Source organism: Entelurus aequoreus, linkage group LG27 (genome assembly GCF_033978785.1).
Source record: "Entelurus aequoreus isolate RoL-2023_Sb linkage group LG27, RoL_Eaeq_v1.1, whole genome shotgun sequence".
NCBI lineage: Eukaryota > Metazoa > Chordata > Actinopteri > Syngnathiformes > Syngnathidae > Entelurus > Entelurus aequoreus.
This window is the reverse complement of record NC_084757.1, coordinates 35,759,582-35,774,461: the sequence shown is the minus strand read 5'-3', so window position 1 is coordinate 35,774,461 and position 14,880 is coordinate 35,759,582. Positions and strand designations below refer to the sequence as shown.

The 14,880-nt window shown below is 32.6% G+C and overlaps 1 protein-coding gene across 2 annotated transcripts in view; it reads right to left on the bottom strand.

Annotated features, from left to right (window-relative positions):
* The window catches only part of anapc4 (anaphase promoting complex subunit 4), a 42,428-nt gene extending 27,926 nt beyond the window's left edge, over nt 1-14,502 (bottom strand). Inside the window, exons 1-11 of one of the 2 annotated variants that reach the window (XM_062039278.1) lie at nt 14,275-14,502; nt 12,486-12,604; nt 10,807-10,912; nt 10,604-10,736; nt 10,460-10,534; nt 10,367-10,393; nt 10,255-10,299; nt 10,106-10,190; nt 2,665-2,772; nt 930-1,100; nt 796-860 (exon numbers count right to left, since the gene is read on the bottom strand). In XM_062039278.1, the coding sequence (XP_061895262.1) occupies nt 796-860; nt 930-1,100; nt 2,665-2,772; nt 10,106-10,190; nt 10,255-10,299; nt 10,367-10,393; nt 10,460-10,534; nt 10,604-10,736; nt 10,807-10,912; nt 12,486-12,593 (923 nt within the window). In that variant the 5' untranslated portion in view covers nt 12,594-12,604; nt 14,275-14,502. The remainder of the gene's footprint in view (nt 1-795; nt 861-929; nt 1,101-2,664; nt 2,773-10,105; nt 10,191-10,254; nt 10,300-10,366; nt 10,394-10,459; nt 10,535-10,603; nt 10,737-10,806; nt 10,913-12,485; nt 12,605-14,274) is intronic. The other variant, XM_062039279.1, reaches the window with a different exon arrangement.
* Nucleotides 14,503-14,880: the final 378 nt, after the last annotated feature.

Here is a 14,880-nt window from a genome sequence, read left to right as displayed (position 1 = left end):
AAACTGCAACATATACAAACAGCTGAGAAACAATAATCAAAATAAGTATGGTGCCAGTATGCTGTTTTTTTTCAATAAAATACTGGAAAGGATAGAAATGTAGTTTGTCTCTTTTATCCGATTATTAATTATTAATCGAAGTAATAGTCGACAGATTAATCGATTATCAAATTAATCGTTAGTTGCAGCCCTACTTGGTATCGGATCCATACCTAAATGTGTGGTATCATCCAAAACTAATGTAAAGTATCAAAGAAGAGAAGAATAAGTGATTATTACATTTTAAAAGAAGTGTAGATAGAACATGCTAAAACATAAAATAAGCAGATATTAACAGTAAATGAACAAGTGGATGAATAATCAATTTTTACAGTTTGTCCCTAATAATGTGTACAAAATAATAGGTGTATAAATGACACAATATGTTACTGCATACGTCAGCAGACTAATTAGGAGTCTTTATTTGTTTACTTACTACTAAAAGACAAGTTGTCTAGTATGTTCACTATTTTATTTAAGAACTAAATTACAATAATAAACATATGTTTCATGTACCCTAAGATTTTTTGTTCAAATAAAGCCAATAATGCCATTTTTTGTGGTCCCCTTTATTTAGACATTTTGGTACCGGTACCAAAACATTGGTATCGGGACAACCCTACTTGCAATAATAACTTATTTCAGTTTGGTTTCCTTAGTTTGGGTTTTGGCCAGGAATTGTACATTTCAAGGCTGTGTCTCCACCCACTGGACAGCATGTGTACTGCAGGACTAGACATGAGAAGTGTGTCTCACCTGGACTGTCCCCACAGAAGCAGCTCCAGGAACTCGTCTTGCACCTGAGTGCTGGTGTTCTTCTCCTGCAAACAGAAGAAGAAGCGCTGATGATCTCCCAAGTATCAGCACCAGCCAGTGAGTGAGTGATCCACCTGCACAAACTTGGTGAGTCTGAGGTCCATCTGCATGAGGATCTCCTCCCACGCTTCACACATGCACGTCAGCGACAGGTGCAGGTACTGCATCAGGGTGGAGATGTGGGTGAACTTGCGTGCCATCCTGGTGAGCTCGGGCAGGCAGTCGGACAGCAGGCCCGTGTCCAACTGCAACCATCACATTTTAATCGCCATTTTGGCGGCCGTATGAGTCATTCAAAAATGAGTCTGCGTCGCATATCAAATCAAGCACAATATGAAGCCACAACACAACAATATAAAGCTTCAACACAACAATGTAAACCCCAACACAACAGTGTAAAGCCACAACACAAAAGTGTAGAGCCACAACACAATAGTGTAGAGCCACAACACAATAGTGTAGAGCCACAACACAATAGTGTAGAGCCACAACACAATAGTGTAAAGCCACAACACAATAGTGTAGAGCCACAACACTTTAGTGTATAGCCACAACACAATAGTGTAAAGCCACAACACAATAGTGAAAAGCCACCACACAATAGTGAAAAGCCACCACACAACAATATAAAGCCACCACACAACAATATGAAGCCACCACACAACAACATAAAGCCACAACACAACAATATAAAGCCCCAACTAGGGTTGCAAAATTCCGGGAATATTCAAAGTTGGAAACTTTCCATGGGAATTAACGTTAATATATGGGAATAAACATTGAATGCAACATGCTAGATCATGCAGCATGATTACTAGCTAAAACAACCTGATTTAATGCAAATTCAGTAGAATTGTAACCCTGCACTATGCATTCCTCCATCACATGTGCAGTGTCCCAAATTCCAAGCTGCTGTTTTGAGGGATGTTAAAAAAAATAATGCACTTTGTGACTTCAATAATAAATATGGCAGTGCCATGTTGGCATTTTTTCCCCCTAACTTGAGTTGATTTATTTTGGAAAACCTTGTTACATTGTTTAATGCATCCAGCGGGGAATCACAACAAAATTAGGCATAATAATGTGTTCATTGCACCACTGTATATATCGGTATCAGTTGATATCGGAATCGGTAATTAAGAGTTGGACAATATCGGAATATCGAATATAGGCAAAAAAGCCATTATCGGACATCTCTAATCATTATTGTAATTCCCCATTCATTCCCATTAATTCCCATGGATGGTGTCCAACTTTGAATAATAAAAAAATGGTCAACATTTCCAAGCTTCCCGAGCTTAACTTCCCGTGGTAAATTTCCACCCCTTTGCAACCCTAGCCACCACACAACAATATAAAGCCCCAACACAACAATATAAAGCCCCAACACAACAATATAAAGCCACAACACAATATAAAGCAACTGGAGGTATCTGCCAATTTTGTTTTGATGACCGATGCCGTCAGACTTGAGTAACGTTTAACGTCCTAATCATTAAAAGAGTTGAACTTCATATAAAGTTTGCTGTTCTTAAGTCCAATGTTTTCCCTTTTTTTAATACCAATAAAATCAACGTATTTCCTTCTAAAACCATGTTGGCTCGATGACAATCCTCCTGAAGACAAAAATATCAAAGTAGTTGAATTCTAAATCCATATATCGTTCCACCCCTCATTATTATTGGACTGTTTCCTTCCAGGTGACATGTGACACACCAATGTTTGACCCAACCTCATCAACAATGACAATCCTCATTTCCAAATAATATTGATTATTAATCGTGCAGCCCTAACTGGCAATGATCTTACCTGAACAAAGGAGATCTCTGGATGGTCCTCAGCAGATCGGACCTCAGTGATGACCACCAGAGACTTGAGGTCGCTGGCCAGACTGAGGCTGCGACAACGTCCTGAAACCTGCACAGTCAAAGTATCTGTAACGGAAGGCTAAGACAGGTGTGTACAACAATACTAATTCATATACTAGGACAGGTGTGTGCAACAATACTAATTCATATAGTAAGACAGGTGTGTTCAAAAATACTAATTAATATACTAGGACAGGTGTGTACAAAATTGCTAATTAATATAGTAAGTAAGGTGTGTACAATCCTGCTAATTAATATACTAGGACAGGTGTGTACAAAAATACTAATTAATATACTAGGACAGGTGTGTACAAAACTGCTAATTAATATAGTAAGACAGGTGTGTACAATCCTGCTAATTAATATACTAGGACAGGTGTGAAAAAAATACTAATTAATATAGTAAGACAGGTGTGTACAATCCTGCTAATTAATATACTAGGACAGGTGTGTACAAAGCTGCTAATTAATATACTAGAACAGGTGTGTACCAGACTACTAATATACTCGGACAGATGTGTACAATCCTGCTAATTAATATACTAGGACAGGTGGGTACAAAACTGCTAATTAATATAGTAAGACAGGTGTGTACAATCCTGCTAATTAATATACTAGGACAGGTGTGAAAAAAATACTAATTAATATAGTAAGACAGGTGTGTACAATCCTGCTAATTAATATACTAGGACAGGTGTGTACAAGGCTGCTAATTAATATACTAGGACAGGTGTGTACAAAGCTGCTAATTAATATACTAGGACAGGTGTGTACAAAGCTGCTAATTAATATACTAGGACAGGTGTGTACAAAATTGCTAATTAATATAGTAAGTAAGGTGTGTACAATCCTGCTAATTAATATACTAGGACAGGTGTGTACAAAAATACTAATTAATATACTAGGACAGGTGTGTACAAAACTGCTAATTAATATAGTAAGTAAGGTGTGTACAATCCTGCTAATTAATATACTAGGACAGGTGTGTACAAAAATACTAATTAATATACTAGGACAGGTGTGTACAAAACTGCTAATTAAGATACTAAGACAGGTGTGTACAATCCTGCTAATTAATATACTAGGACAGGTGTGTACAAAACTACTAATTAATATACTAGGACAGGTGTGTACAAAACTACTAATTCATATACTAGGACAGGTGTGTACAAAAATACTAATTAATATAGTAAGACAGGTGTGTACAATCCTGCTAATTAATATACTAGGACAGGTGTGTACAAAACTGCTAATTAATATAGTAAGACAGGTGTGTACAATCCTGCTAATTAATATACTAGGACAGGTGTGAAAAAAATACTAATTAATATAGTAAGACAGGTGTGTACAATCCTGCTAATTAATATACTAGGACAGGTGTGTACAAGGCTGCTAATTAATATACTAGGACAGGTGTGTACAAAGCTGCTAATTAATATACTAGGACAGGTGTGTACAAAATTGCTAATTAATATAGTAAGTAAGGTGTGTACAATCCTGCTAATTAATATACTAGGACAGGTGTGTACAAAAATACTAATTAATATACTAGGACAGGTGTGTACAAAACTGCTAATTAATATAGTAAGTAAGGTGTGTACAATCCTGCTAATTAATATACTAGGACAGGTGTGTACAAAAATACTAATTAATATACTAGGACAGGTGTGTACAAAACTGCTAATTAATATACTAAGACAGGTGTGTACAATCCTGCTAATTAATATACTAGGACAGGTGTGTACAAAACTACTAATTAATATACTAGGACAGGTGTGTACAAAACTACTAATTCATATACTAGGACAGGTGTGTACAAAAATACTAATTAATATAGTAAGACAGGTGTGTACAATCCTGCTAATTAATATACTAGGACAGGTGTGTACAAAAATACTAATTAATATACTAGGACAGGTGTGTACAAAAATACTAATTAATATAGTAAGGCAGGTGTGTACAATCCTGCTAATTAATATACTAGGACAGGTGTGTACAAAGCTGCTATTTAATATTCTAGGACAGGTGTGTACAAAACTACTAATTAATATACTAGGACAGGTGTGTACAAAAATACTAATTAATATAGTAAGACAGGTGTGTACAACAATACTAATTCATATAGTAAGTAAGGTGTGTACAAGCCTGCAAATTAATATACTAGGACAGGTGTGTACAAAACTACTAATTCATATACTAGGACAGGTGTGTACAAAAATACTAATTAATATAGTAAGACAGGTGTGTACAATCCTGCTAATGAATATACTAGGACAGGTGTGTACAAAAATACTAATTAATATACTAGGACAGGTGTGTACAAAAATACTAATTAATATAGTAAGGCAGGTGTGTACAATCCTGCTAATTAATATACTAGGACAGGTGTGTACAAAGCTGCTATTTAATATACTAGGACAGGTGTGTACAAAACTACTAATTAATATACTAGGACAGGTGTGTACAAAAATACTAATTAATATAGTAAGACAGGTGTGTACAACAATACTAATTCATATAGTAAGTAAGGTGTGTACAATCCTGCAAATTAATATACTAGGACAGGTGTGTACATAACTACTAATTGATATACTAGGACAGGTGTGTACAAAATTGCTAATTAATATAGTAAGTAAGGTGTGTACAATCCTGCTAATTAATATACTAGGACAGGTTTGTACAAAAATACTAATTAATATACTAGGACAGGTGTGTACAAAAATACTAATTAATATAGTAAGGCAGGTGTGTACAATCCTGCTAATTAATATACTAGGACAGGTGTGTACAAAGCTGCTATTTAATATACTAAGACAGGTGTGTACAAAACTACTAATTAATATACTAGGACAGGTGTGTACAAAGCTACTAATTGATATACTAGGACAGGTGTGTACAAATCTACTAATTGATATCCTTTATAATAGTCATCACTGCACAGTGAAAGTATCTAACTGAAGTCTAGAACAGGTGTGCACGAAATCTGCTAATTATACAAAGCCTGCTAATTAATATACTAGGACAGGTGTGTACAAAACTACTAATTAATATCCTAGGACAGGTGTGTACAAAACTACAAAGTAATATACTAGGACAGGTGTGTACAAAGCTACTAATTGATATACTTTATAATATTCATCACTGCACAGTGAAAGTATCTGTAACTGAAGTCTAGGACAGGTGTGCACAAAACTACTAATTAATATACTAGGAAAGGTGTGTACAATCCTGCTAATTAATATACTAGGAAAGGTGTGTACAATCCTGCTAATTAATATACTAGGAAAGGTGTGTACAATCCTGCTAATTAATATACTAGGAAAAGTGTGTACAAAGCTACTAATTAGTATACTAGGACAGGTGTGTACCAGACTACTAATATACTCGGACAGGTGTGTACAAAACTGCTAATTAATATACTAGGACAGATGTGTACAAAACTACTAATTAATATACTAGGACAGGTGGGAACAAAGCTACTAATTATTATACTAGGACAGGTGTGTACAAAACTACTAATTATTATACTAGGACAGGTGTGTACAAAACTACTAATTATTATACTAGGACAGGTGTGTACAAAACTACTAATTAATATACTAGGACAGGTGTGTATAAAACTACAAAATAATATACTGTATAATATTCATCACTGCACACTGAAAGTATCTGTAACTGAAGTCTAGGACAGGTGTGCACAAAACTACTAATTAATATACTAGGAAAGGTGTGTACAATCCTGCTAATTAATATACTAGGAAAGGGTGTACAGAGCTACTAATTAGTATACTAGGACAGGTGTGTACCAGACTACTAATATACTCGGACAGGTGTGTACAAAACTGCTAATTAATATACTAGGACAGATGTGTACAAAACTACTAATTAATATACTAGGACAGGTGGGAACAAAGCTACTAATTATTATACTAGGACAGGTGTGTACAAAACTACTAATTATTATACTAGGACAGGTGTGTACAAAACTACTAATTATTATACTAGGACAGGTGTGTACAAAACTACTAATTAATATACTAGGACAGGTGTGTATAAAACTACAAAATAATATACTGTATAATATTCATCACTGCACACTGAAAGTATCTGTAACTGAAGTCTAGGACAGGTGTCTAAAACCTGATTATCTACAGTATATTTTATATATAATGCATCCATATCAGTATATTCCGTATGATATTCATCCATATCAGTATATTCTGTATAAAAGTTATCCATATAGGTATATTTTGTATAAAAGTCATCCATATCAGTATATTCTGTATAAAAGTCATCCATATCAGTATATTCTGTATAAAAGTAATCCATATCGGTATATTTTGATTCAAATTCATCAATATCAGTATATTCTGTATAATCCATCCATCCATTTTTTACCGCTTGTCCCTTTCGGGGTCGCGGGGGTTGCTGGAGCCTAGCTCAGCTACAATCGGGCGGAAGGAGGGGTACACACTGGACAAGTCGCCACCTCATCGCAGGGCCAACACAGATAGATAGACAACATTCACACTCACATTCACACACTAGGGACCAATTTAGTGTTGCCAATCAACCTATCCCCAGGTGCATGTCTTTGGAGGTGGGAGGGGCCTATCCCCAGGTGCATGTCTTTGGAGGTGGGAGGGGCCTATCCCCAGGTGCATGTCTTTGGAGGTGGGAGGAAGCCTGAGTACTCGGAGGGAACCCACGCAGTCACGGGGAGAACATGCAAACTCCACACAGAAATATCCACGACTACTCAGGACCTTCCTATTGTATTCATCCATATTTGCATATTCTGTATAAAATTAATCCATATCAGTTATTCTGTATAAAGTTAATCCATATCAGTATATTCTGTATAAAATTCCTCCATATCAGTATATGTTGTATAATATTCATCCATATCAGTATATTCTGTATAAAATTAATCCATTTCAGTATATTATGTATAATATTCATCCATATTAGTATATTCCGTGTAAAATTAATCCATATCAGTATATTCTGTATAAAATGAATCCATATCAGCATATTCCGTATAATATTCATCAATATTAGTATATTTCGTGTAAAATTAATCCATATCAGTATTCTGTATAAAGTTAATCCATATCAGTATATTATGTATAATATTCATCCATATTAGTATATTCCGTGTAAAATTAATCCATATAAGTATATTCTGTATAATAATCATCCATATCAGTATATTATGTATAATATTCATCCATATTAGTATATTCCGTGTAAAATTAATCCACATCAGTATTCTGTATAAACTTAATCCATATCAGTATATTCTGTATAAAATTAATCCATATCAGTATTCTGTCTAAAATCCATCCATATCATTATATTCTGTATAATAGTCATCCATATCAGTATATTCTGTATAAAATTAATCCATATCAGCATATTCCGTATAATATTCATCAATATTAGTATATTTCGTGTAAAATTAATCCATATCAGTATTCTGTATAAAGTTAATCCATATCAGTATATTCTGTATAATATTCATCCATATCAGTATATTCTGTATAGAATTAATCCATTTCAGTATATTCTGTATAATAATCATCCATATCAGTATATTCTCTATAATATTCATCCATATTAGTATATTCTGTGTAAAAACAATCCACATCAGTATTCTGTATAAAGTTAATCCATATCAGTATATTCTGTATAAAATTAATCCATATCAGTATTATGTCTAAAATTCATCCATATCATTATATTCTGTATAAGTCATCTATATCAGTATATTCCGTATAATATTCATCAATATCAGTATATTCCGTATAATATTCATCAATATCAGTATATCCTGTATAATATTCATCCATATTAGTATATTCCGTGTAAAATTAATCCATATCAGTATATTCTGTATAATATTCATCCATATCAGTATATTCTGTATAATAATCATCCATATCAGTATATTCTGTATAATATTCATCCATATTAGTATATTCCGTGTAAAAACAATCCACATCAGTATTCTGTATAAAGTTAATCCATATCAGTATATTCTGTATAAAATTAATCCATATCAGTATTATGTCTAAAATTCATCCATATCATTATATTCTGTATAATAATCATCCATATCAGTATATTCCATATAATATTCATCAATATCAGTATATTCCGTATAATATTCATCAATATCAGTATATCCTGTATAATATTCATCCATATCAGTATATCCTGTATAATATTCATCCATATTAGTATATTCCGTGTAAAATTAATCCATATCAGTATATTCTGTATAATATTCATCCATATCAGTATATTCTGTATAAAATTAATCCATATCAGTATATTCTGTATAATAATCATCCATATCAGTATATTCTGTATAAAATTAATCCATATCAGTATATTCTGTATAATAATCATCCATATCAGTATATTCTGTATAATATTCATCCATATTAGTATATTCCGTGTAAAAATAATCCACATCAGTATTCTGTATAAAGTTAATCCATATCAGTATATTCTGTATACAATTAATCCATATCAGTATTCTGTCTAAAATTCATCAATATCAGTATATTCTGTATAATATTCATCAATATCAGTATATTCCGTATAATATTAATCAATATCAGTATATTCTGTATAATATTCATCCATATCAGTATATTCTGTATACAATTAATCCATATCAGTATTCTGTCTAAAATTCATCAATATCAGTATATTCTGTATAATATTCATCAATATCAGTATATTCCGTATAATATTAATCAATATCAGTATATTCTGTATAATATTCATCCATATTAGTATATTCCGTGTAAAATTAATCCATATCAGTATTCTGTATAAAGTTAATCCATATCAGTATATTCTGTATAATATTCATCCATAGTAGTATATTCCGTATAAAATTAATCCATATCAGTATATTCTGTATAATAATCATCCATATCAGTATATTCTGTATAATATTCATCCATATCAGTATATTCTGTATAATATTCATCCATATCAGTATATTCTGTATAATATTCATCCATATCAGTATATTCTGTATAAAATTAATCCATATCAGTATATTCTGTATAATAATCATCCATATTAGTATATTCTGTATAATAATCATCCATATCAGTATATTCTGTATAATAATCATCCATATCAGTATATTCTGTATAAAATTAATCCATATCAGTATATTCTGTATAATAATCATCCATATCAGTATATTCTGTATAATAATCATCCATATCAGTATATTCTGTATAAAATTAATCCATATCAGTATATTCTGTATAATAATCATCCATATCAGTATATTCTGTATAATAATCATCCATATCAGTATATTCTGTATAAATCATTCGTATCAAGTGTCTTACAGGGGCTAAGGATGCAATCTTGTACATGCCGTAGGCGTAAAGCTCCACGTTCCCTGCATCTCCTCCAAGGGCAAGTATGTTCAGCCTGCACAGAAAGAAAATACTTTTACAATAACGAGTCAACTGCTTGATAAATAATGACAAGTTACCTGACTTCTCCCAGCAGGTTCATGATCTTGTCAGACTTCTCCTCGCTGTAGCAGAAATAAGCAGAGTCAGTATCTCCAGGACACTGGAAAGGAGATGCTAAGGTGGACTTACCTAAAGAGCATGGATGTTGTGCTGTAGCTAAACAGCAAGAGGTATGAAACATGACAGCAGGTCACCCAGGCAGATGTTTTTGCTTCCACTTACCTTTTGGGCAGCGATGCTAGTTTGGGGAGGAACAGCTTGGATTCATCTTCTGACTGACAAAAGGAGCCCAAGGCACTGGAGCACATTGAGGACAACATTCATGCCAATTACACTTGAGACACAGGAATATATAAAGCAGCCTACCTGCTTTCCCCCGTCACCTCCATCCAGCACATGCAGCTGACCGGGTTCTGCATGAGGAACACGTGCAGAACCTCCGCTTTCTCCACACCGCACAGAACCACCTGCTTCGTATCTCCGAGGCTGAAGGCCAAAACTGAGCGTTCAGGAGAAAAGGGAAAGATTCGGTGAGAAGAGCTGGCAACAGAAGTTCTAGCAGGACTGACTTTTGCCGTCAGGTCTCCAGGCCAGCGCGCTGATCTCCTTGCCGATGTGCTCGCTGGGCGCCAGGCTCCACACCCGCTGGAAGTTCACCAGGCGATGCAGAAGAAGCTACGGACAGAGAAGAGTCAGAAAACATGACTGTATTTACAGTAATAAAACATGAATATTAAGACAGACTAATAAAACATCAATATTAAGACAGACTAATAAAACATGAATATTAAGACAAACTAATAAAACACGTGAATATTAAGACAAACTAATAAAACATATGAATATTAAGACAGACTAATAAAACATGACTATTAAGACAGTCTAATAAAACATGAATATTAAGACAAACTAATAAAATATATGAATATTAAGACAAACTAATGAAACACATGAATGTTAAAACAGACTAATATAACATATGAATATTAAGACAGACTAATAAAACATGAATATTAACACAAACTAATAAAATATGAACATTAAGACAAACTAATAAAACATATGAACATTAAGACAAACTAATAAAACATATGAATATTAAGACAAACCAATAAAACATGAATATTAAGACAGACTAATAAAACATATGAATATTAACACAAACTAATAAAATATGAACATTAAGACAAACTAATAAAACACATGAACATTAAGACAAACTAATAAAACATTTGAATATTAAGACAAACTAATAAAACATACATATAAGGCCAGACTAATAAAACATATGAACATTAAGACACACTAATAAAACATATGTTTATTAAGACAGACTAATAAAACATAAATATTGAGACAGAATCAACGGAATCAATCATGAATATTAAGACGGACTAATTAAACATATGAGTATTAAGACAGACTAATGAAACATGAATATTAAGACAGACTAATATAACATATGAATATTCACACAGACTATGAAAACATGAATATTAAAACAGACTAATAAAACATGAATATTAAAACAGACTAATATAACATATGAATATTAAGACAGACTAATAAAACATATGAATATTAAGACAAACTAATGAAACATATGTATATTAAGACAGACTAATAAAACATAATATTAAAACAGACTAACAAAACTTGAATATTAAAACAGACTAATATAACATATGAATATTAAGACAGACTAATATAACATATGAATATTAAGACAGACTAATAAAACATATGAATATTAAGACAAACTAATGAAACATATGTATATTAAGACAGACTAATAAAACATGAATATTAAGACAGACCAATAAAACATGAATATTAAGACAGACTAATAAAATATGAATATTAAGACAGACTAATGAAACATATGTATATTAAGACAGACTAATAAAACATGAATATTAAGACAGACTAATAAAACATATGAACATTAAGATAGACTAATAAAACATGAATATTAAGACAGACTAATAAAACATGAATATTAAGACAGACTAATGAAACATATGTATATTAAGACAGACTAATAAAACATGAATATTAAGACAGACTAATAAAACATATGTATATTAAGACAGACTAATAAAACATGAATATTAAGACAGACTAATGAAACATATGTATATTAAGACAGACTAATAAAACATGAATATTAAGACAAAGTAATGAAACATATGACAATTTATACAACCTAATAAAAATAAACATCTGTAGATAGAATAGTTGAAAGTACCTCTCCGGTGGTGCTGGCCAGAGCAATCAGGTCTCTCCTGGGCGACCATGCCATGAACAAGACGGTGTTAGGAAGCTGCTTCTCTCCTACTTGACGGAAGGCTGGCATCTTTTGTGCTGCTAAAAAAACAACTTAGTTGAAACTTACATACATTACCATACACATACTCAGGGGCCTAGTGGTTAGAGTGTCCGCCCTGAGATCGGTAGGTTGTGAGTTCAAACCCCGACCGAGTCATACCAAAGACTATAAAAATGGGACCCATTAGCTCCCTGCTTGGCACTCAGCATCAAGGGTTGGAATTGGGGGTTAAATCACCAAAAATGATTCCTGGGCGCGGCCAGCGCTGCTGCCCACTGCTCCCCTCACCTCCCAGGGGGTGAACAAGGGGATGGGTCAAATGTAGAGGACACATTTCACCACACCTAGTGTGTGTGTGACTATCATTGGTACTTTAACTTTAACTAAACTACTACAGACCATTATATCAGTACTAATACAGACCATTAGATCAGTACTAATACAGACCATTAGATCATTACTAATACAGACCATTAGATCAGTACTAATACAGACCATTAGATCAGTACTAATACAGACCATTAGATCATTACTTATACAGACCATATTAGATCATTACTAATACAGACCATTAGATCAGTACTAATACAGACCATGTGCAGCACTTTGAGACACTTGTGATTTAGGGCTATATAAGTAAACATTGATTGATATTAGATCATTACTAATACAGACCATTAGATCATTACTAATACAGACCATTAGATCATTACTAATACAGACCATTAGAACATTACTAATACAGACCATTAGATCATTACTAATACAGACCATTAGAACATTACTAATACAGACCATTAGATCAGTACGAATACAGACCATTAGATTATTACTAATATAGACCATTAGATCAGTACTAATACAGACCATTAGATCAGTACTAATACAGACCATTAGATCGTTACTAATACAGACCATTAGATCATTACTAATACAGACCATTACATCATTACAAATACAGACCATTACATCAGTACTAATACAGACCATTGGATCATTACTAATACAGACCATTACATAATTACTAATACAGACCATTAGATCAGTACTAATACAGACCATTAGATCATTACTAATACAGACCATTACATCATTACAAATACAGACCATTATATCAATACTAATACAGACCATTACATTACTAATACAGACCATTACATCATTACAAATACAGACCATTACATCAGTACTAATACAGACCATTAGATCAGTACTAATACAGACCATTAGATCATTACTAATACAGACCATTAGATCAGTACTAATACAGACCATTAGATCAGTACTAATACAGACCATTAGATCAGTACTAATACAGACCATTACATCATTACTAATACAGAACTTTAGATCATTACTGATACAGACCATTACATCATTACTAATACAGACCATTACATCATTACAAATACAGACCATTACATCATTACTAATACAGACAATTACATCATTACTAATACAGAACATATAATATTATTTCTAATACAGAAGATATAATATTGTTACTAATACAGAAGATATAATATTCTTACTAATACAGAAGATATAATATTATTAGTAATATAGAAGATATACTATTATTACTAATACTGAAGATATAATATTAATACTAATACAGAAGATATAATATTATAAGTAATAAAGAAGATATTAGATTATTTAGTTGACTAGACAACATGAAGTTATTATGTTTACGATGTTTACATACCTTCTCTCCGAACGTCGCGTTGTACAGAGAATAATCCACGCTGGTGTTCCTAACATAAGTCACGCAAAGGAAACAACTAATGTTGCTCGTCTGCAGCTTCACAACAATTAAAAAATTCAGCTAAATTACAGCTAACACACAAGCGAGTCGGTTTTGCTAGTCCGCGGGTGGCGCCATTTTGTTCCATCTCAACCAATCGCAATGAAGCTACGGCAAGTCGGAGGGACAAACCTCATCCGAGTTTAAAATGGCGGACATGTTTCTATTTGGCGAGCTTTTATAATAATAATATTAATAATAATAATAATAATAATAATCCATCCATTTTCTACCGCTTGTCCCTTTTGTAATAATAATAATAATAATAATGAGCAAGAGAACTCAGGTATTACTGTAATAGTAATCTATAAAATAAACAGTTATTACTGTAATAATAATCTATAAAATAAACAGGTAGTGCTGTAATAATAATCTATAGGAGAAATAACGCAGGTATTACTATAATAATAATATCTAAAAGAAAAAGGCAATATTGTAATGATAATATATAAAAGAAAAAGGTAATACTGTAATATAAATCTATAAAAGAAAAAGGTAATACTGTAA